Raw genomic sequence first — 21,070 nt, forward strand, 5'->3', positions numbered from 1 at the left:
CGCCTTCACAACCTTTCTCGTCAATTTCTATTTTCATTTGTAAGTTTTGAAAGATGCATATTCTTTGCTTATATGTATAATTATTTCATTTGGATGACCAATAACTTCGCATTTCGCAGAAAATTCTCTTTTCCATTTATAGTAATATCACGTATCATCAACAGCACCCGCCGTCAATCTTGGTACAGTCTTGTCTGATGGAATAATAGAATTTTGCCGATTTTCGCTCTTATGATGCACCCAATACCCAAAACTGAGGAGCACGTATTGCGGCAGCAGGACTCGAACCATTTATGCAGATGGGCTAATGATTTATAGTTATGGCTGTTCCGCTGTTTCTACCTGCGATTAGGAGTCGAGTTCCTTAACCATCTGGCCATGTCGAGCCTAGTGACTTTTGAGTAGAGTGGGGGAACTTGTCAAATATTCAAAACTTGACTTTATCAGCTCATGAAATGTATGTAATATTTTGAAAGATTGTTGGTCCTTGTAGTTTACATTTCATTTTATCAGCATCGTACTTAATTATATTAATATTCTTTGATTTGATCATTTTAAAAGTGAGAACAACATATGGTGGTGTATTTGCTGAAAACAGACAACGATATTGTAAATTGGAGAAAAAAAATTCAACCACAATACATTCATGTTTTAAAACTGCCAAATGAATTATCGTATTTATATCGTATTGGTAACATCATATTGTAGTGTTGGAACTTCCAGCTATGGTGTCATTGTGTTCGAATTTTGTTTTGTTTAGAAAGTTGATACGTTTAGTAATAATTATATTGTGTGACACACAGCAATTGTGAAACAAGCTGTATTACGTAATTATATTATTCATATGTAAAATGCAAAAGGCTAGCTATTGAGACATCTGGCATGAATTGTGCTTTATATAGTTTTTGAATATTTTATATTTGATCAGATAAGCTTTCAATGATTTATTTAATGTTTTCTGTTTTGTATGGACTTTGCAAATTTTCTTTATGTACACAGTTTAAAAAAAAAAAAAATCTTAATGGGCCCGGCATGGCTAAGTGGGTTAAAGCGTTCGACTCGTAATTTAAGGGTCGCGGGTACGAATCCCCGTCGCACCGAACATGCTTGCCCTTTCAGCCGTGCGGGCGTTATAATATTACGGTCAATCCCACTATTTGTTGGTAAAAGCGTAGCCCAAGAGTTGGCGGTGTGTGGTGATGACTGGCTACCTTCACTCCAGTCTTACACTGCTAAATTAGGGACGGCTAGCGCATATAGCCCTCGAGTAGTTTTGCGCGAAGTTCAAAACACAAACTACCCTTGATGAAATGTTTTGAATAGCATATATTTGATATATTTGTTATTTATTACTTTCGTGACAGCAATACCGTGTAGAAACTTTCAACCTTAACAAAGAAATCGGGTACATGGAGATATTTAGATGATTGTGGTGTAACTTCCTCAAAATAGGTACTACAAATCTTACCTTGTTTAGCTATTTCTCAACCAATATGTTTGGGTGAGCATCACTGTGGCTCTCTACATTGTTGTATGTGAATGTTTTGTTGCTTCGAAGGTGAAACACTGGCATTGTTTTGTCATTAATCACAGATTGGTATTTTAATTATATAATAGAATTAATTGACGAAAAGAATTAGGAAAAAATGTTTCCTGCGCTATTTTCAAATGGATTTATTTTACAATGTTTTTTACTTTAGGTTCACTTAAGGCAAGGAAAGAATTGCAACTGCTTGTCTACCACAGTCAGTTGTATTTTATTCTTTACCTAAAGTGACCATAAGGCCGAAACGATACAAAATAAGTCCATTTAGTAGAAGTGTAGGAAGCATTTATGTAATTCTTTTCGCTGTTTAATTTTATTAATGGAGTCGTAGTGCTCCTCACACTTTTTATGAGTAAACAAAGCTGCTCTAAAGTTAAGTTTATTAAGAAAGATAGTAGACCTTTTATCGCAATTTGACGCTCTATATTATGAATTATCCTAAAACTTTGCTTTCCAAAAGTTAAGTCACAATATATAATTGAAAATAAGGTATGAATAATAACATATTTGTGTGAAACCAGCGTAACCTTAAGATATGAATGCATTATTTAATCTGAACATTAATGTCCAGTTAAAAATTGTGCTTTAATATTAGTCAAGTAATTTTAGTTACTTGTAAACAAAGATTTAGATATTTAGAATTAAATCTTACATAAGCCTTGTGTTTGGTTATAAACGTACGTATACTGAATTCAAGTTATTATGTGTGATAACAAGCCCTAATTAAGGTGTTAATATCCTCATTTCAAAGAAAATAAGATTTAGTGTTTTACAACTACAGGGTGTTCGGAAAGTCACTGTGCACTTATATATTTATTAACCGACATGTTTCAATATAGAACACAGGAGGTAAATATGAATGACAATTATAAACAATGTTGAAAGTTACCCTCATTAGCATCAATACAGGCCTGGATCCTTCTTATTTTGTTTTTAAACACTGCTATCAGTTGCTGGCTTGAAATAGACTGAATAAAATATGATTACAAAACTGCACAGTGAATTTCTGAACACTCTGTATAAGAGTGCCAAGTCAACTTAAAGAAAATGATACTGTGAAAAGTGTACGTGATAATATATACATTCAGTTCAGTAATTGCATTAGTAATAAGATAGTGGTAATGTAATAATTATTAATTATTATCTTCTTGAACGTCCATGAATTATGAAACAAACACTTTCAGAAATGTCTGTAATTATACGTAAACTGGGCGTCATTTTAACCGCGTAATAGTGGCTCATACAACGGCTCTGAGTTTGTTGTTGTTGTTTTCGAGTACAAACTTTTAGCTAATAGTTCCATCATCTTTTAACCGATTTGAGATATAATTACAGTTTTGGACTCAGGAGGTCAAACCGTTTCGATTGCTATATTTCATCACGCCCAAGATTTCATTGGTAATTTATTATAACTCCTCTTGAAAGAATTTCAGTTTGATGGTGGGCTATAGAGATCCTGATGAGCAATAAAATATAATCGAGTGTACGGTAACCCCCCACGTTTGGTATGACTGGCTCACAAAAATATAGCTAATAAAGGGGGGGGAGGTTTCATACATTAAATTACTTTAATCCTCCCTAAAAGAATTCCAAGGACCGTAGCTATTGATGGTTCCCTCTTATTTTATCCTATTAAATTTGAAACTTTACTGCTTGTCACTAGATCTGATAGTACTTAACTCATGTTACTCTTAGTGTTTGCTATATTTTTATTTTATACGTTGTATATAACTTGTTTAAGATGCCAGCAATAAATCTGTAAAAGGAACTCGGGTTAATAAGGTGTCTAAACCATCAATTACACGTGTGTGCGTTCCGACGTATTTAATGGCAGAAGAGATGCCATATCAACGTAAGCTTTAATTTTATTTTCAATGAAAGACGTCTAGTATATTTTATCCATAGTTCTTTTTTGTGTGTATCAGCTTGAAGTACTGAGGGAAAAGTGGAACATCGATCCCTAATGTAGTAATTTCAGATCGTCAAGGATAAGACCTTGTAAAAAAAATCAAATCGATGTCACTCTGATACTGAACCGGTTGTTAAAGTTGTAATTTTTCACTCGTTATGTTTTATGAATTACGTGATTGAATTTCCTATAAAGTTATGCGACGAGTAAAACGTACCGAGTTCTTTCTGCATGTTGCTTGTTCGTATGTAAGTTAGCCGGTAACTCCCAGTGTTGTCCGAAAGGCCTCATCGGCACTGAATGTGACAGATAGAGTATGATTGACATGTTATAACTGTGCTTTCACATATGCGTTTTTACAGCTCTTACACAGAGCAAAATGTTTTTCATCTGTGTATAATGTAATGGTCTAATTGAACAGAACGAGGTTAGACACTTAGTTGTTATATTCAACTGTCTTATGGATGAACTGAGTAAAAGACAAAATCGACACACACACAAATAAGGTTCTATCAGACTTTTATCTGGTACAACATTCATATTGACCCGTACCCCAAGAACTGTCTTGAATAAGTGAAGCATTATCTTTTGAAGAATGTTCATCTCGATCTTGGATGATATTTAGGAAATCGATTGACAAAATAATGCCGTAGCACCAGCAGCTCTCCCTACGTAAATGTTGTATAATGAATATTCGATTTTGTCGTTATTTTTATTCCATTTTTGGTAGATGCCTCATAATAGGTTTTTGTTATCTAAAACCGTTTTAAGCGAGTTTCTTCTAACTTTTTTCCTGTGACAAGTATTTTTTTTAGAAACAATGAACAAACAAAGCATTCTTATTTTTAAGTTCCTATGATAGTCTTGGGAACAAAAATCACTAAAAATCTGGAAATATTATTTATAATACCATATTTTATAAATGTCATTGTGAAGAGATGACATAAGAATTAAAATTAATCTATAGCATTATTTGGATTTTAACTAAATGTAAAAAATTTATATCTGTGAAACTGGGCTGGGGTATTCAATCTGTACTACAGTTTACGTGCTTCTTAACTAATTGGCCACATGAGGACTCCCTAAGATTCAGCTAGAGCCGTCCCTAATTTTGACCTACTGATTAGAGGGCAGGATGTCATCAGTATTCGTTGTCACGAAGGCTTTGTCGTCTCTTCAAACTGAATAAATGTTACGGATAGTTACTTTTATATCACGCATACGGTCTTGAACCGCGGACCCTTTGATCTGCTGCCTGACATACTAAACGTAAAAACACGTTCGGTTTAGTGTATTTGTGAATAGATACACAGAAACATTTGGACGTTCACTTTCCATATGTACATACGTATAGGGTCGATATATTAGTATTAGTATTCATTTCTTTTTGTTTGTATCTTTTTTCTGAATAATATACACTTTTAAAATGACAAAATAATATACCTGATTAAAGTTTACTAGGTAGTCGTATTTAAATACACTCCGTGATCTAAATGTATTTGCTTGAAGAAAGGAAAAGAAAGCCCGGGCCACAGCCACGTTTCTGACGAATTTTATCGTATTATTGATTCTAAAACGTTTTACGGAATTGCTTAGTAAAACGTGAGTAAAGGGGAGAACCTCCTGTTCCATAGTAACTAAAGCTATGACGATTCAGCAGCTATGTGCATAATTGTAATAACAAGTTTTTTGGGGGAAATTGTACTGTTGTTGTGAACCTAAAACGAGTTTCTGTAAGCAATGTTGTCTGTGAAGAGAACCTATTTTGTGCTTGGACTAGTAGAGTATATGTCACGTGGTTATGAATGAATTCAATGCTCGTGGTGATTAAAACCCCATCAAGTCCTTGGGTTCTTATTATATAAAATGGGCGGAACGTAATGAGAGTCAGTAATGCCTGAGGGGGTGGAGGTATATGCTTTGACACTTAGACTGGCAAAACGCTGGGTCCTTAACAAATATATATACTTTTTAACTTTGTTTTTCGTACTTTTATAACATTTACTGTCATTAACTGTTAGGCAGAACTAGTGACTTATTTGAAAAGGATGTTTGACAGACGGTCCGAGATACTGTGAGAAAATAATGTGTTTTTTTTATTAACTTCCTCTTCTTCCAGTGCGGAGTTTTTTACGATGTTAAGCCTAAATTGATTTTTTTTCCAGTTGTCTAAGAGAACAATAGTTGTCGGCACAGATCAAATGTAGAAACGTTTCAAAAGGCGGCGAAATTCTAGAACAACAAACCTTTCACAAATGTCTGTAATGAACCTTTCCGTAAACGATTTCACACACCCCCCATCTCTTAGAAACATTAACATTTTATACTATAATTAGTTCTGTAAATATTTTTAACTGGTCTTGAGTATTTTTTTTGTGAAACCAATAATTAATGTTGCTGTCTGTGGACAAGTAGGCATGGATATCCCTTTGTTTAACTTACGTTGGACGATAACGACTTATAATCAGCCATTAAAGATCTTCTAAGTATGTTGTTTTGTGATTCGTCCCACGAGGATCTTATTCTATTGTACATTTCTTCTTCTTGAGGACATTGATGTGCAAATAGTCATATAACTCTGTGGGTATTCTGTTCTATAACTGGTTTTATTAGTATTCTGTTCTATAACTGGTTTTATTAATATTTTGTTCTATAGCCAGATTTATCAGTATTTTGTTCTCTAGCTAGATTTGTCAATATTTTGTTTTATAACTGGTTTTGTTAGTATTTTGTTCTATAGCTAGATTTATCAGTATTTTGTTCTATAACTGGTTTTGTTAGTATTTTGTTCTATAGCTAGATTTATTTTTTTGTTCTATAACTGGTTTTATTTGTATTTTGTTTTATAACCAAATTTATCAGCAGCTCTATAACTGATTTTATTAGTATTTTGTTCTTTTGCCAGAGGCCCGGCATGGCCAGATGGTTAAGGACTCGACTCATAATTTGAGGGAGGGTCGTGGGTTCGAATCCCCCTTACACAGAAGATGCTCGCCCTTTCAGCCTTGGGGACGTTATAAGATGACGGTCAATCCCACTATTCGTTGGTAAAAGAGTAGCCCAGGAGTTGGCGGTGGGTGGTGATGACTGGCTGCCTTTCTTACACTGTTAAATTAGGGACAGCTAGCGCAGATAGCCCTCGTGTAGCTGTGCTCGAAATTCCAAAAAATAAAATAAAAAAATAAAACTCTATAGGCAGTATTTTGTTCTAAACTGATTTTATGACATTTGGTTTTGTAACTGACTGTATTTTGTTTTATAATTGGTCGTATGATATTTGGTGTTGTAACTATAACGACTTATTACTTTGTACTGTAACCAGCTTTATTACTGGTTTGTTTAGTAACCAGTTATGTTGATGTTGTTTTCCGTAGCTGGTCTGAGGAATGTCTTGTTTTGTAAGTATTTCTTATGTATCCAACCTTATTACTTGGTAATCAATCTTATGTTCTGCAAAAAGCGTGATTAGTATTGTGTTCTGTAACCAACGTTATGACTCCTAATGTACACACCTATGTTTGTTTTAGGATTTTTTTGAAGTTAAACACAATGGGTTGTCTGTGCTCTGCCTACCACGGGTACCAAAACCCAGATTCTAGCGTTGTAATTCTGCAGGCATACCGCTGTGCCACTGGAGGGAATGTTTTTGTTGATTGAAACATGCCTACAGTTCGTTATGTTAACAGGTTTATACGTAATAAACACGTGTCTATCAAATTGGAGACATTGGCTACAATGCAATACAGGTAAGAGAATTAGTTTTTATGAGTTGATTGTGAAACATTTCTTCACTTTATACACATGAAAATGGTATACGCACGCACACACATATTACTTGATGCTAAGTATAAGGATTATGTACAATCTATTCTCTCTTTTTTTTTTTTTTTTTAAATAAAATGGTGTATAGGATCATGAGGGTCAATTTTGCATCACGTCATTTCGCCAGAGGTATGCTGAAACAGTTTTCAAGTTGAAATTGACAGTCATTGCCAACATACCAGCACGAGAGTATGTATTAGAGATTGTGGTAACGAGGGTACGTTAATCCAACTGGTGAAGACGTTTATCACAACGGTACTCTTCCTGTAACCCCCGTTCAAAATTCGTTTATAAATTAGGCTTAATAATATTTATTGAGGTATAAAGCTTTAATCCATTATTGGCAGATAAGAACTAAATGAACGAAAATAGCAGCTTAAATGAACGCAACTCAGCCTTGTTTGCTTTTTTGTTCGATTGCAAGACACAAACGCTGAATCCTAGTTTGGAAACAAACTGTTGGGTCACGTTTGGCCGTAATTATGTATTTCACGACCCATTACGTGTGTGTAGGCCCTGTATGGCCAGGTGGTTAAGGCACTCGACTCGTAATCCGAAGATCGCGGGTTCTAATCCCCGTCACACCAAACATGCTCGCCCTTTCAGCCGTAGGGGCGTAATAATGTGACGGCCAATCCCAATATTCTTTGGTAAAAGAGTAGTCCAAGAGTTGGCGGTAGGTCATGATAACTAACTGCCTTCCTTCTAGTCTTACATTACTAAATTAGGGACGGCTAGCGCAGATAGCCCTCGTGCAGCTTTGCGCGAAATTAAAAAACAAATAAACAAACTGTGTGTGTAAGATCTATTTGGCCTCGATTTCAAGTATTGTTCTCTTATTATGCGGATGACCAGGAATAATCAGAAATAAGGCCGCTTCACATCATTAATATCTGCCACAATTTCTTTTATCTAAAATTTTTTGTCTTTATTAACTGGAAAAAATTTCACCATATCTTTGTTTTAATATACGTCTTTAAACGAATAAATTAAACATATCTTTAACGGTTCAATTTCTGATGTTCTTAGCCGTTTTTATCGTACGCCATGACAATTTGCAGCAATCTGATAAATTGTATAGGCCGCCAATCAAAGATTCGTGCAACTGTCAGGTGAATGTCTGTGATAACGAGGACAACGGCTTGTTAAAATATTTTCAGTACGTCCATTAGTGGTTTAAGTTCTGTTTAAATTTTTTTTAATGTGTGTGCATGAAATCTGAAAATTGTTATGATCTATGTATGTATATTTACCATTGTAGGTTTATAGCCAGTATTTATACTTGACTTAGTACGAGTTAGTGTTGGGTATATTTATATATTTTCGAATATCATTTAAATATCCGAATTTTCCAAAATCCCTACATGTGGACTAGTTCATCTTTTATACCTTAGTAGATATCTGCCTAATTTTTAAGTGGAATTTTTAGTTTCAAGTTCAAAATAGTTGCCTCCCCCCTCTAGTACAGCAGTAAGTCTACGGATTTACAGCGCTAAAATGAGGGTTTCGATTGCCCTCGGTGGGGGCTTGGCATGGCCAGGTGGTTAAGCCACTCGACTCGTAATCCGAGAGTCGAGGGTTCGAATCCTCGTCAGCCAAACATGTGAGAACGTTATAATTTGACTCTCAATCCCACTATTCGTTGGTAAAAGAATAGCCCAAGAGTTGACAGTTGGTGGTGATGACTAGCTGCCTTCCCTCTTGTCCTCCACTGCTAAATTAGGGACGGCTAGCGCAGATAGCCCTCGTGTAGCTTTGCGCGAAATTCAAAACAAACCAAACCCCTCCGTGGGCTCTGCAGATAGCCCGATGTGGCTTTGCTATAAGAAAAACACACGCACAGTCAGAATAGTTAAAGCTTTATTTCATTGTTATGTATATAATGATAAATGAAACATGTTATGTATTCTTTGATTCAAAATCATCTATTCTTCACAAAAGCAGCTAAAGCACACACACTTTTACTTACGGGCTATACTTTTGCGTGTCCTCATACGCCTGCAAACTCACACTGCTAGAAAGCGGGTTTCGATATCCGTGGAGAGCAAAGCACAGATAGCCCATTGTATAGCATTGTGCTTAACTATCAACAAACAAACAATACTTTTATGCAATTTAATTGTCAAGTAATACACATAAAATCTTTGTAGTTTCTTAATATGAAATGATTTAATTTCTGCTTGGAAATATTAAAAAAAAACACCAACAAAATGAAAATATATCTTAACTCTACACACATCATGCACACTGCACTTGGCATTACTTCGAGGGCGTAACCATAACATTTTACTTCGTTCGGCGCTCGGTGACATTATCATCTCTGAATGATATATTTGTATCGATATATGCGTCCTGTTATTTAATTCTGCTTGTATTTGATATCAGGGTTGTAATCTACGAGAAAGGAATCTGAAAACAGTGGTTCAATTACATGGGAGAACAAAAAAAAAAGGGACAGATTGTCAGAAGTCTTGATATCTGAGGACACATAAATATGTCGAAACCAGTTTTTCCCGTACGAAGGCTTCTAGCAATTTGTTGTTTACTTTTTTCTCTAACTACTACACACGATATTGTGTTATTTTATGAATTGCAGAGAGTTGAGTATATCATACTAAAACGATTTTAAGTGTGAAAATCAGCAATTTACGTAAAAAACACAGCCAGTATGAAGACATTGTTTTGAAAATCATCGCTTTTATATAACAGTCCTTTCCGAAGGAATGCATTTATGCACTCAGATTACAAAGATGTGTTCATGTTGGTGACTTAGAATTTCCAAGGCGAAGGGTATCCCTTGTATGTAACAGCACTGGTAAACAAGATACTATAGATTAACAGAGACCATAAAGAAAGGGACCTGTAACAAGTCGTATCCAAGCTGTGGTAAGCAGTACCTTGTAACAGGCGAGAATAATGAAACACAAAGATCAGTGGCAAAAACCGTTCACGTGCTACTGGCAACAGTATGCAACATAGTCAAGAAGAATCTTTATCTTGGAGAAAAGATACAAATCACGTTAACACAAGTGCTTTCAAAACAGATTTGTTCAGTGTGGCATTTCTCAAACAACTGGAGTATAAAACGGGTATTTATGCTATCCCATATGTGAAGACGTGCCAGTCAATCCGCTAAACGTAGCTTTAAAGATATCTCCTTTGCAGCCGCACTACTGAAACGGACGCTAGAAAAAAACATCGTTCTTGTGACTAGATGGATTATGGAAAGCATTCATTTCTGAGTGATGTGTTTTAGACCTAGTATTTTTGCAATGGAAACTATACTGCAGGGCTACTATCAAGAGACCCGGCAAGGATAAGTGGTTAGAGTGCGCTACTCATAATCTCAGGTTCGCAGGCTCGAATCCCCGTCCCACCTAATATGCTCAGCGGTAGGAGTGCTATAATATTACGGTCAATCCCACTATTAGTTGGTAAAATGGTAGCCCAACAGTTGGCGGTGGGTGGTGATGACTAGCTGCCTTTTCTCTGGTCTTTTACTGCTAAATTAGGGACGGCTGGCGCCGATAGCCTTTATGTAGCCTTGCGCAAAGTTCAAAACAAACGAAACGAAAGCTATCAAGATACACACTAGTCAGCCAAAGCAAGACCTGATACAATGACATGGACTGCAACGACGTTGTGATGCTCCAAAATCATTTTAATGTAGCATACATACTTAAATTTTTTATAACAGAGTAGTTTTTGCTAATCATTGTCTTTACAGAGAAAGTTATATTAATATTGGCATTTTGTATATCATGCCTCTCTTACGTACTCGTATTTCAGAATATTCTATTGAGATCGAGATATTGATATTATGGACGTTTCCAACAACTATTTGTATATCCCACTGTAGTAATACGTTGGTGAAAAGGTAACAACTCGAGTTCACGTTTCTTTCATTTAAACTCCATAGAATATCAGTGTGTTACCGTATTGTGATATTGTCCTCTCTATTAAGATTATTATTGTTGTTAGTATAATTCTCCTGATGGGAATGAAAATTAATTTTGCACAGACTAACAGCAAGTTAGCTAATAGCGTTTTGGCGCCTTCATTTTGTTAAACCTCGTTACAGTACATTATGGGAAATACTGAGAATCTGTGCGATTTGAAAATTCAGTCGCTATGTAATAAAAGATACTAGATGGTTAAAAGAGAAACGTGTAAGTGAAAATTTTTAACACAAATTTCTAAATATTCTCATATTTATATATATATTTGGAATTAGGCTTAGGTTTAGTTCAGTTTTGTTTTTCCAGATCTTTCGAGCAAAAAAAAAAAAAGTTGGTTAATAACTAATTTTAAAACAAGAATTTGACTAAATTACCTTATCGGTCTGCTTACAAAAACAAATACTGCCTGTGAATTGCATGTTTCGACCTTGGAAATATTTTTATTAATAATTAAAAAGATAGTTTTAAAGCGTGGTTCTTGTGCATTTCAAGTGTCACGTTTCTCAATGCGGTATATTACTTATTTTATATTGGATTTAAGATACATTCTACTACCAGTCAGTTGTCGATATTTTAATAGAAAAATACGTACGACAGAAAAGTAAAATGAAGACCAATTTTCTGTGTGTTACATAAAGTTAACGATTTGACAGCATTTCACGACGATTTATTTATATTTTATTTTTTGCGATAGTGAAAATCGTGTTTTACGCATGGGCTTTTCTGTCACCCTTTCTCCACCTTTCTGAAGTAAAATTCACCATAATTTACGTGAAGCTTGGTGAGGACAAAAACAGAAATGCAGATGATAACGTGACTATATTTTGTACTAGTGTTAGGTATAGGTATTCTAATCTGTGTTGAGCTACTGTTTCTCGGTTGGGTAGTACAGAAAGGCTAAGACACGAATTTTGTCATCTGTACATGTAAAAAGTGGCTATTAGAGCGCGGACAGTTAAATCTTGCACTTTTTGGGTGTAGTGCTATTTGTCGGTAATGAAGTGTTTCTTAACAGCCTTTATTGTTTTAGTAAGTTTTAACGTACGTGATTTTAACCTCAACCTGGGACCCGTTAAGGTATACATAATTTAAACGGCAAATACGCTTAGTTGTGCGTGGCGTTGAATTCCTGTTATACATATATGTGACCAGTTTGAAACGTGACTATTTAAGACTGCATACTATATATACACATCGCTCGTGCGTGTCTGTCACTTTTTTAAGTTTTTATTTTTGTACTCTCTGATTTTACTCCTAAGCGAAATTGACGTTTTTATTATTGTGTGATTTTACGGAAGAAAATAGTTATGAAAAGTGCATAATTATAATAAAGGGGCTCTACATAGATATTTTCTCTCTCTATTTTCAACAGAAATTTAGAAAATTCGTCATTTTATGAAGTTCAGTTCATACCACAAAACACCTATAATAGTGAAACGGTATTGAAAAGCATGTTCGTTCTTGTAGTTTCAACTCGTATCCGTATAATACTTGTAGAATATTTTAAACCAATCTACAATTCGTCTTACATTGTTTTTAGTCTTATATATTGCACATAGGTGAAAGGCGTATCACCCTATGTGTGTTATATTGTGTTAGATCATGTTACATATGCAGGTTGATTATGCTTTATTAAAACGATTTTGGAGTGTCAACATGTCATTTGTAGTTCAGGTCGCTATTTTTGCTCGTGCTTTGTCTCACTGTATATCTTGACATTAGACCTGCAGCATATTTTGGATCCTGCAGAAGGATTCATGTGGATGGTATATCAAAGCACAGCATTGTTCTGCATGCCTTTCACAAGCCTTCTAGAGCAAAACCATTTCTCAGCACCCAGCTCAACAGTTAGAATGCACAGAAATCATTGGCACTGCGTTTGGCGATTTGATTGTTACATCTTCGTATTTTAAGCTGAAAGTAATTGATGTAAAGTATCATGTATACAATTAGTTCTGAAAAATACATTTATCTATAAAACACACACACACTTCAGTGTGTCTTGTAGGACAACTTCATATTCATAAAGAGTGGATAACAAGAGATGTGTACACGCCATATACATATGTATTTATGAACATTGCTGTAAGAGGTCATTTCCGCAGATATTATCTGTACCTGTTTAAAAATGTAGAACAGCTTAATTAATTGCAAATTAGGCTCAGAGAAGCCTAGTAAGCACTATGTGTTAAGAACTAATACGCATAAGAAACTTTTGTTTTAAAATATATCAAAGGAAACAGAACATGCAAGATTGATAGTAATAAAGCATATACCGAACAAAAACCCAACTTTGATGCAAGCAGTGTTTGAGATTCCAAGAAGTTGTGACGTGACTGTAGCACACAAAATTAGATTGTTAACTTAATCTTACTTCATGAAGCGACTCTACTGTATTTTAAAGCGCCCTTTCTCCTAAAGCCTGCAATTAAATAATTCTCGGCTAGTAAGACGATAATTTATGTAAGGTATCGGTGGGGTGAGTTTTAAAATTGTATGTGTAATGGAGTGTGAGAGTTCCTCATTCTATTATGTACGATAAATAGCTTATTTCATTTTTGGGCGTTTAAGATCTTTCAAGATTCTGCCTGGGAAGATCACTTAACATCGCCCACGGGTAGGCGAGATCTAAATACGGGCTGTTGACATTTTTACTGTCAGCAGGTGCAAGCTGTGAACGTACCAGGTAATTTAAGTAGAGAACAGGGAAAGGGGGACCAGGAGACAGGACGCAACTTGATCCCCTTACAGATAATAAAATAAGGGGAGCTTGACATGTACCGTTCGATACGTTCCTTCTTTGAGACTTTACATAAATTACTGCAGTTCTTTGATACGAGGATAAGTGCATGTGTGTTTGAGTGAATGTTTAAATACATTACCTAACATGATATGTATGTGGGGTATGCGCTCTAAAACCCATGTTAATATTTTAAAAAATACGACCTCAAATCTAATAGTACAGAAGTTCATATTTACAGTATTCATATATATATATATATAACCTATTTGAACTCCACTATAAATATGTATGTATATGTATAATCTTATGACCTTTGGCAATAACATTTAATACCGATGTGAGGATGGACAGTGTATTATGAGATAGTTACCCTTGAACAACAGACTATTTTCAACTATCGGCTTTTTATTGTTGTTTTTGCTATATTAGTCATGAATCATTATTAAATGGAATTTACTTGAAATAATAAAATAACTAATGCAAAGATGGCAGCCATATCTTTACTATCGAACGTACTAGTTAAAACATACCCTCTCATCCATCGTTAAAAATTCATTATAGATATGTCTAAGTCATCCAAAATTCATTATAGATATGTCTAAGTCATCCAAAATTCATTATAGATATGTCTAAGTCATCCAAAATTCATTATAGATATGTCTAAGTCATCCAAAATTCATTATAGATATGTCTAAGTCATCCAAAATTCATTATAGATATGTCTAAGACATCCATACAGTCTAATGATAAGTATTAAAACGGTTGATACAATACAGTCATCCAAATAGTTGATACAATATAGTCATCCAAATAGTATATTGAAATGGGCTAAAAACTTGATGAAGCCATTATACGAAATTGACGATATTTTCGTCCACAATGAATCTGATAAGTTCCATTTCGTATTTTAACGAAAGATATGTTGAAATAGCACAGGTCTTGCTCAAGAGGCCCTTTGTGTAAGATCAGAGTTTAGGTTCTGATTCTAACCAATTCTAAACGTTTTATATACATATATATAGTATTGTAGAAAACGTAATGTAGCGTATAATATAAGAAAGTACAGAGCTTGTTTAACTTATATGTGGTTTCACAAAAATAATTTCAATTATTTAAAACACATGCATCTAATTTTATACTGCAATCATGAAAGTAGCTTAGATCAAATTCCGTTTTTCTAACTCCCACAGGCATCAAAGCCTGATTTTTATTGTTGTAAGCGCTTAGGCTTACCGCTGAACCACAAAGTTGTTATGCCACTGGTTTCATACCTATGTAAAAAATATTATACGATTGTTCAAAAGGGCCACGTTATCAATACTTGTGTCTGTTTGTTTTTTAATTTCTCACAAAGCTACTCCAGGGCTATCTGTGCTAGCCGTCCCTAATTTAGCAGTGTAAGACTAGAGGGAAGACAGGTGGTCATCACCACCCACCGCCAACTCTGGGGCTACTCTTTTACCAACGAATAGTGGGGTTAACCGTAACATTAAAACGCCCCAACGGCTGAAAGGGCGAGCATGTTTGGCGCGACGTGGATGCGAACCCGCGACCCTCAGATTACGAGTCGCACGCCTTAACCCAACTGGCCATGCCGGGCCATACTTGTGTCACTGACCAAGACAAAAAGAAGTAAATCCTGTAATATTGCGCTAAAGTGTCACAACAAAAAAATGAGATGAATAGGAGGATGATTGTGTATAAATTTAACAATTAAATATTATTATTTTAAAGCCACACTAAGTTTTACTTCTTCTGAAACACCTGCCGACGATCAAATTTACTTTAACTGTCGCAACCTGGAGAATGATAATAAAATGAATAAACCAAGCGATTGACTTTGCGCAGAGTTTTATAAAGCTCGTCGTAAACTGAAAGGAAAATAAAAATCACCTCAAAATCTGATCTTTCTTTTTGATTTCGAAGACGAATTTGTGGAATAGCAAATTTTACATGTGTGATAGTATAGGTTATCACTGAAGTTTTCTGGAAGGTAACCGTATATTGGTTATCACTGAAGTCTTCTGGAAGGTAACCGTATATAGATTATTACTGAAGTCTTCTGGAAATCAACCGTGTATAGGTTATTTCTGGAGTCTTCTTGAAATCAATCGTCAGCAAATGATGACTTCCAGAAGGACCGTTTGAGCAACACAATGTTACAGAAGTCCAGAAGATATGCTTGCACATGGCAAGATATGCTTGATAAGTCGTGAATTTCCATTCATACTTTTATCTCGCTGAGAAATTGAAATTTTGACTTCAACTTCTGTTTGGATAATTTGTCTTGATGAAACCATATCGTACAAAGATGACACTTTTTAATTGCTTAGTGATATCAACACTTTAATGTAATAACATACAGAGTGTACTTGGGTATCTTTCTCGACTCTTCGTATATCAACCTACCTTACGATTGTAGATGTAATTTCATTGTTCATAAATTCGTAGGCCCGGCATGGCCAGGTGGGTGAAGGCGTTCGACTCGTAATTTGTGGGTCGCGGGTTCGAATCCCGGTTGCACCAAACATGCTCGCCCTTTCAGTCGTGGGAGCGTTATAATGTGCGGTCAATCCCACTATTCATTGGTAAAAGAGTAGCCTAAGAGTTGGCGGTGGGTGGTGATGACTAGCTGCCTTCCTTCTAGACTTAAACTGCTAAATTAGGAACGGCTAGCACAGATAGCCCTCGAGTAGTTTTGTGCGAAATTCAAAAACAAACATAAATTCGTTGGAAAAACTTTTGATATGCTTGCACCATTTTTTGAAATGTTTCAATATTCTACACAGTCTAGATTTTTACTGACGTTCAGTAAACATACTCCTCTTCCAAGGTGTGACACAGTTACTTTTGTCACATACTAGATGCAGCACTTACGTCTGTTATCACCTGGTTTTATGTTATGCTGTGAGGTTTGAAGAAAGCATGTGAACGTAGCTCTTATGTCACTTTTGTAAACCTAAATCCATGTGAATTAATTTCTTTACGGTTCCATGAGAGGTTCTTAAACTGCAACGGACACAGTGTTCTTAAATTACTTTACTTTTTTTTTTCACTGTCTTCGGTGTGAAGTGATGACCGGTTGTGAAGTGGTTGTTTTAAGTCATACAGAATCGCGCGTTATTTTACTTTATCAATACCGTCCAACAAACACACACACATCCCTCTCTTCAAAACAGGCCCGGCATCGCCAGGTGGTTAAAGTAGTATGACTACTACCTCGACTGGTAGTACGAGGGTCGCAAGTTCGAATCCCCGTCACACTAAACATGCTCGATCTTTCAGCCGTAAGGACGTTATTATGTGTCTATTAATCCCAATACATGTTGATAAAAGAGTAGTCCAAGAGTTGGCGGTGGGTGATGATGTATAGCTGCCTTCCCTCTCATCTTACACTGCTAAATTAGGAAAGGCTAGCGCAGACAGCACTCGTGTAGCTTTGAGAGAAATTCGAAACAAACCAGTTTCAGGCCACATATGCACTTCCAACTAAATTGACTTCAACTGAATTGTAACAAGAGAGTCAAGGTATTTAACCTCAATAGGCTCAGGTCACGGAGATGTCAGTGGTTAGATGATGGACATGTAGATCGTGAATCAACGTCTATAGTTGTTTTTTTTTAAGCATGTTATTCAATTATTATTTTTGAACATTACCACAGAAAAGTTAAAGTTACCTGGTTCATAATGAGCGTTTAGCAATCATGTAAATAATACTATATTTCGTTGACCCAGATTTATAGCCATTATTCAACATGATGCGTTGATAGTGATGTACGAAAAATGTACTAAATAGAAACTGGAAAACATGGTATATAATGTAAATTTAATAAATCTTTCTGGAGTCAGAAATATAATTTATTTGGACGAAAGTGAAGGAATACGAAGCCCAGAGTGTAAATAGAAGAAGACAAGAGACAACGTGCAGTTTGAATCTTTTATTACAAAAGTTGTTTTTTTTTTCCCCATCCATGAGCTAGAGAAAGTCACGTAGTAAGTAGCTGAAAATGATAAATTTTGGAAATATGTTTGGCGTTTCCTAGCTGCGGCGAATGTTTGGTTTGGTTTGAATTTCACGCAAAAATACACGAGGGCTATGTGCACTAGTCGTCCCTAATTTAGCAGTGTTAGACTAGAGGGAAGGCAGCTAGTCATCCCAACCTACCGCCAAATATTGGGCTACTCTTTTTCCAACGAATAGTGGGATTGACTGTTATTTATAACGCCCCCACGGCTGATAGGGCGAGCATGTTTGGCGTGATAGCGATTGGAACCCGCGACCCTCAGATTACGAGTCGAGTGCCTTAACCACCTGACCATGCCGGGCGGCGGCGAATGTGAAATATAGACTGTTTGATAGCAACGTTATCGAAAAACAATACGCCATAACCAGATGGAAAACTGAAGCTAAATGTTTGTAACTGGTATGAATTTGTTTATTTTTTGTTATGTATATAAATCCGTCTGAGAATTATATCAGTATATGATACTGTCATCGGTTATACAGGGTGTTCGTAAAGTCACTGTGCAGTTTTGTAATCATATTTTATTCAGTCTATTTCAAGCCAGCAACTGATAGCAGTGTTTAGAAACAAAATAAGAAGGATCCAGGCCTGTATTGATGCCAACAGGGGTCACTTTCAACATTGTTTATAATTGTCATTCATATTTACCTCCTGTATTCTATATTGAAACACGTCTGTTAATAAATATATATGTGCACAGTGACTTTCCGAACACCATGTAGCACCAAGTACTGAAGAAAAGACATGAGTGCCTCTAGTTAGTTTCGGCTATTTTCTTAACGTCAGTTTCTTGACGTACAAAAAATCAGAAGTTGGATATCCGGGAAACATTAGATTGAAGCTTAAAACCTGAATGAAACAAGTAATTTATCGTAATTCTCAAAGTAACGGATGTATACTTGCTATCTGTATTAAGTAAGCCTTTTTATTATTTACTCTTTTCAGTAAAGAATAAACGTAATTAAAATAAATACTTTTTATGTTGAAATAAGATTGCCACGTTCATATTTTGTTTTCTTTTCACTGCTCTCTCGGTAACTGGAATAACAAATTTTTGTTTGGGTCTTCAGTAGCGTACGTTGCATATTACCATGTTGTACTCGATACTTTCGTGTGAAAACACGAATTATTGTTTTTACTTAGAATTCTAAGGAAGTGCGTTTTGTACAATTTACCTTTATTAACGTTACTAATTGAAAACTTAAGATGTCGCTGTATAAACAGCAAAAAAGATTTATTTTTGGAGATTTAAGCCTCTTTCAGTCTAAAAGTATTGAAAGTTCTTCATTGTTTAGTTTAAACAACAAACGAAGTGTAACTTTTTTTTTTTTTACCCATAGGAACTGATTAATAGATGAACTGCGCATGGCCAGTTTTTTTTTTTTAATCCGTTTTGCTCGCGGTTTTGAAGTTGGTTGGTTGGTAATTTCTTCTCTCATGCATGAGTACAAATGTTTTTCATGGACTAGTTATCCAGCATTTTGAACTAAATACGTCGGTAGTACAGTGACACATACAGTCTACTAGTGACTGTGTACGCCAGCAAGGTGACACCTTTAAAGTCTTCCAGTGGATTAACATTAAGTTCACGCACTTACAACGCTAAAATCCTGTTTTCGATTCCCCTTTGTAGACCGCCTGTTGTGTAGTTTTGCACTAAGAAAGGAACAATAACATTTATAAGCAGGTTTTACTATGTGACACAACTAGAATGATTCGAAACCGTCGTAGGGTTTACGAACTCACCGAATGTTTCACACATTATCTTGTTCTTATAGGATATACAAGTTGCGGATGCGGAAGGTTTTTCAACATGATTCTAAATTCTACATTCACAATTAGTAAATTAATAACCAATAAGTAACAATAAACACAGCTGTGTTGTAATTCCAGTCACACGAATAACATGTAAACAATGTATGTTTTTTCATTTGCTACTTAACAATAACAGGAATAAAGAAAAAGAAAATGATATTACTTTAGTTACACTGTTGAGAATATCTAACAATCCCATTACAATGGCCATGTTCTTAGGGCACTCGACTTGTAATCCGAGGGTCGCGGGTTCGAATCCCCATAACACCAAACATGCTCGCCATTTCAGCCGTGGGGATGTTATAACGTGACGGGCAGTCCCACTATTCGTTGGTAAAAGAGTATCCCAAGAGTTGGCAGTGGGTGGTAATGACTAGCTGCCTTCCCTCTGGTCTTAGTCTGCTAAATTCGGGACGGCCAACGCAGATAGCCCTCGTGTAGCCGTGAGCAAAGTTCAAACCTAACCAAACTCGTTACAATGACATTAGAGTGCTTGGTTACAAATTTTTCGCAAGTTATAGATGTAGAAAAGGACAAAACACCGACATTAGAGCGTCTAGTTGCAAATTGGTAATTATTAGAGAAGAATCAGTTTTACTCAAAGGTTGAATTTCGGAGTTTTGTTTACATGCTTCAAAATAAGTCATTAATGTTTTTAACTTGAAACGTTATTGAATATTGTGTGGGTATAGAATATAAATATTAGTGTTTATCTTATAACCTATTGTGTAAACTTCATTAAATGTTTTGAAAGTTTAAAATATAACAACAAATGTTGTTGTTTTTTAACTCAAATTATTCACCTGCAACAGAATTTAACTGCTACAAATAAAATACCGCTTTTAATCAGTTACGCGGAACTCCTACAAATGTAAAAGTAACTGGAGAAAACAGTATAGCGGTGAAGGACCTTAAACATCAGTGAAAATGTAGGTGGAAACAAATGTTTCAAATGAAATGCGTGTCATTAACTTTTCAAAACACTAACTGAGGTAAAAATCACAGCTCAACATTTCACAACTGAGGTAAAAATCACAGCTCAACATTTCACAACTGAGGTAAAAATCACAGCTCATTATTTCACGACTGAGGTAAAAATCACAGCTCAATATTTCACAACTGAGGTAGAAATCACAGCTCAACATTTCACAACTGAGGTAAAAATCACAGCTCATTATTTCACAACTGAGGTAAAAATCACAGCTCAACATTTCACAACTGAGGTAAAAATCACAGCTCAACATTTCACAA

The 21,070-nt window shown here is 35.5% G+C and overlaps 1 protein-coding gene across 6 annotated transcripts in view; it reads left to right on the forward strand.

Moving 5' to 3' along the window:
• Positions 1–21,070, forward strand: part of MESR6 (misexpression suppressor of ras 6) — a 426,053-nt gene that overhangs the window by 146,268 nt on the left and 258,715 nt on the right. The window contains exon 1 of one of the 6 annotated variants that reach the window (XM_076502112.1): positions 6,987–7,201. The exons of the other annotated variants lie outside the window; for them this stretch is intronic. Within the exon in view, the coding sequence (XP_076358227.1) occupies positions 7,116–7,201 (86 nt within the window). The 5' untranslated portion in view covers positions 6,987–7,115. Of the gene's footprint in view, positions 1–6,986; positions 7,202–21,070 lie in introns of those variants that run through there. 6 annotated transcript variants of the gene reach the window in all.

Source organism: Tachypleus tridentatus, chromosome 5 (genome assembly GCF_004210375.1).
Source record: "Tachypleus tridentatus isolate NWPU-2018 chromosome 5, ASM421037v1, whole genome shotgun sequence".
In the NCBI taxonomy this organism is placed as follows: domain Eukaryota; kingdom Metazoa; phylum Arthropoda; class Merostomata; order Xiphosura; family Limulidae; genus Tachypleus; species Tachypleus tridentatus.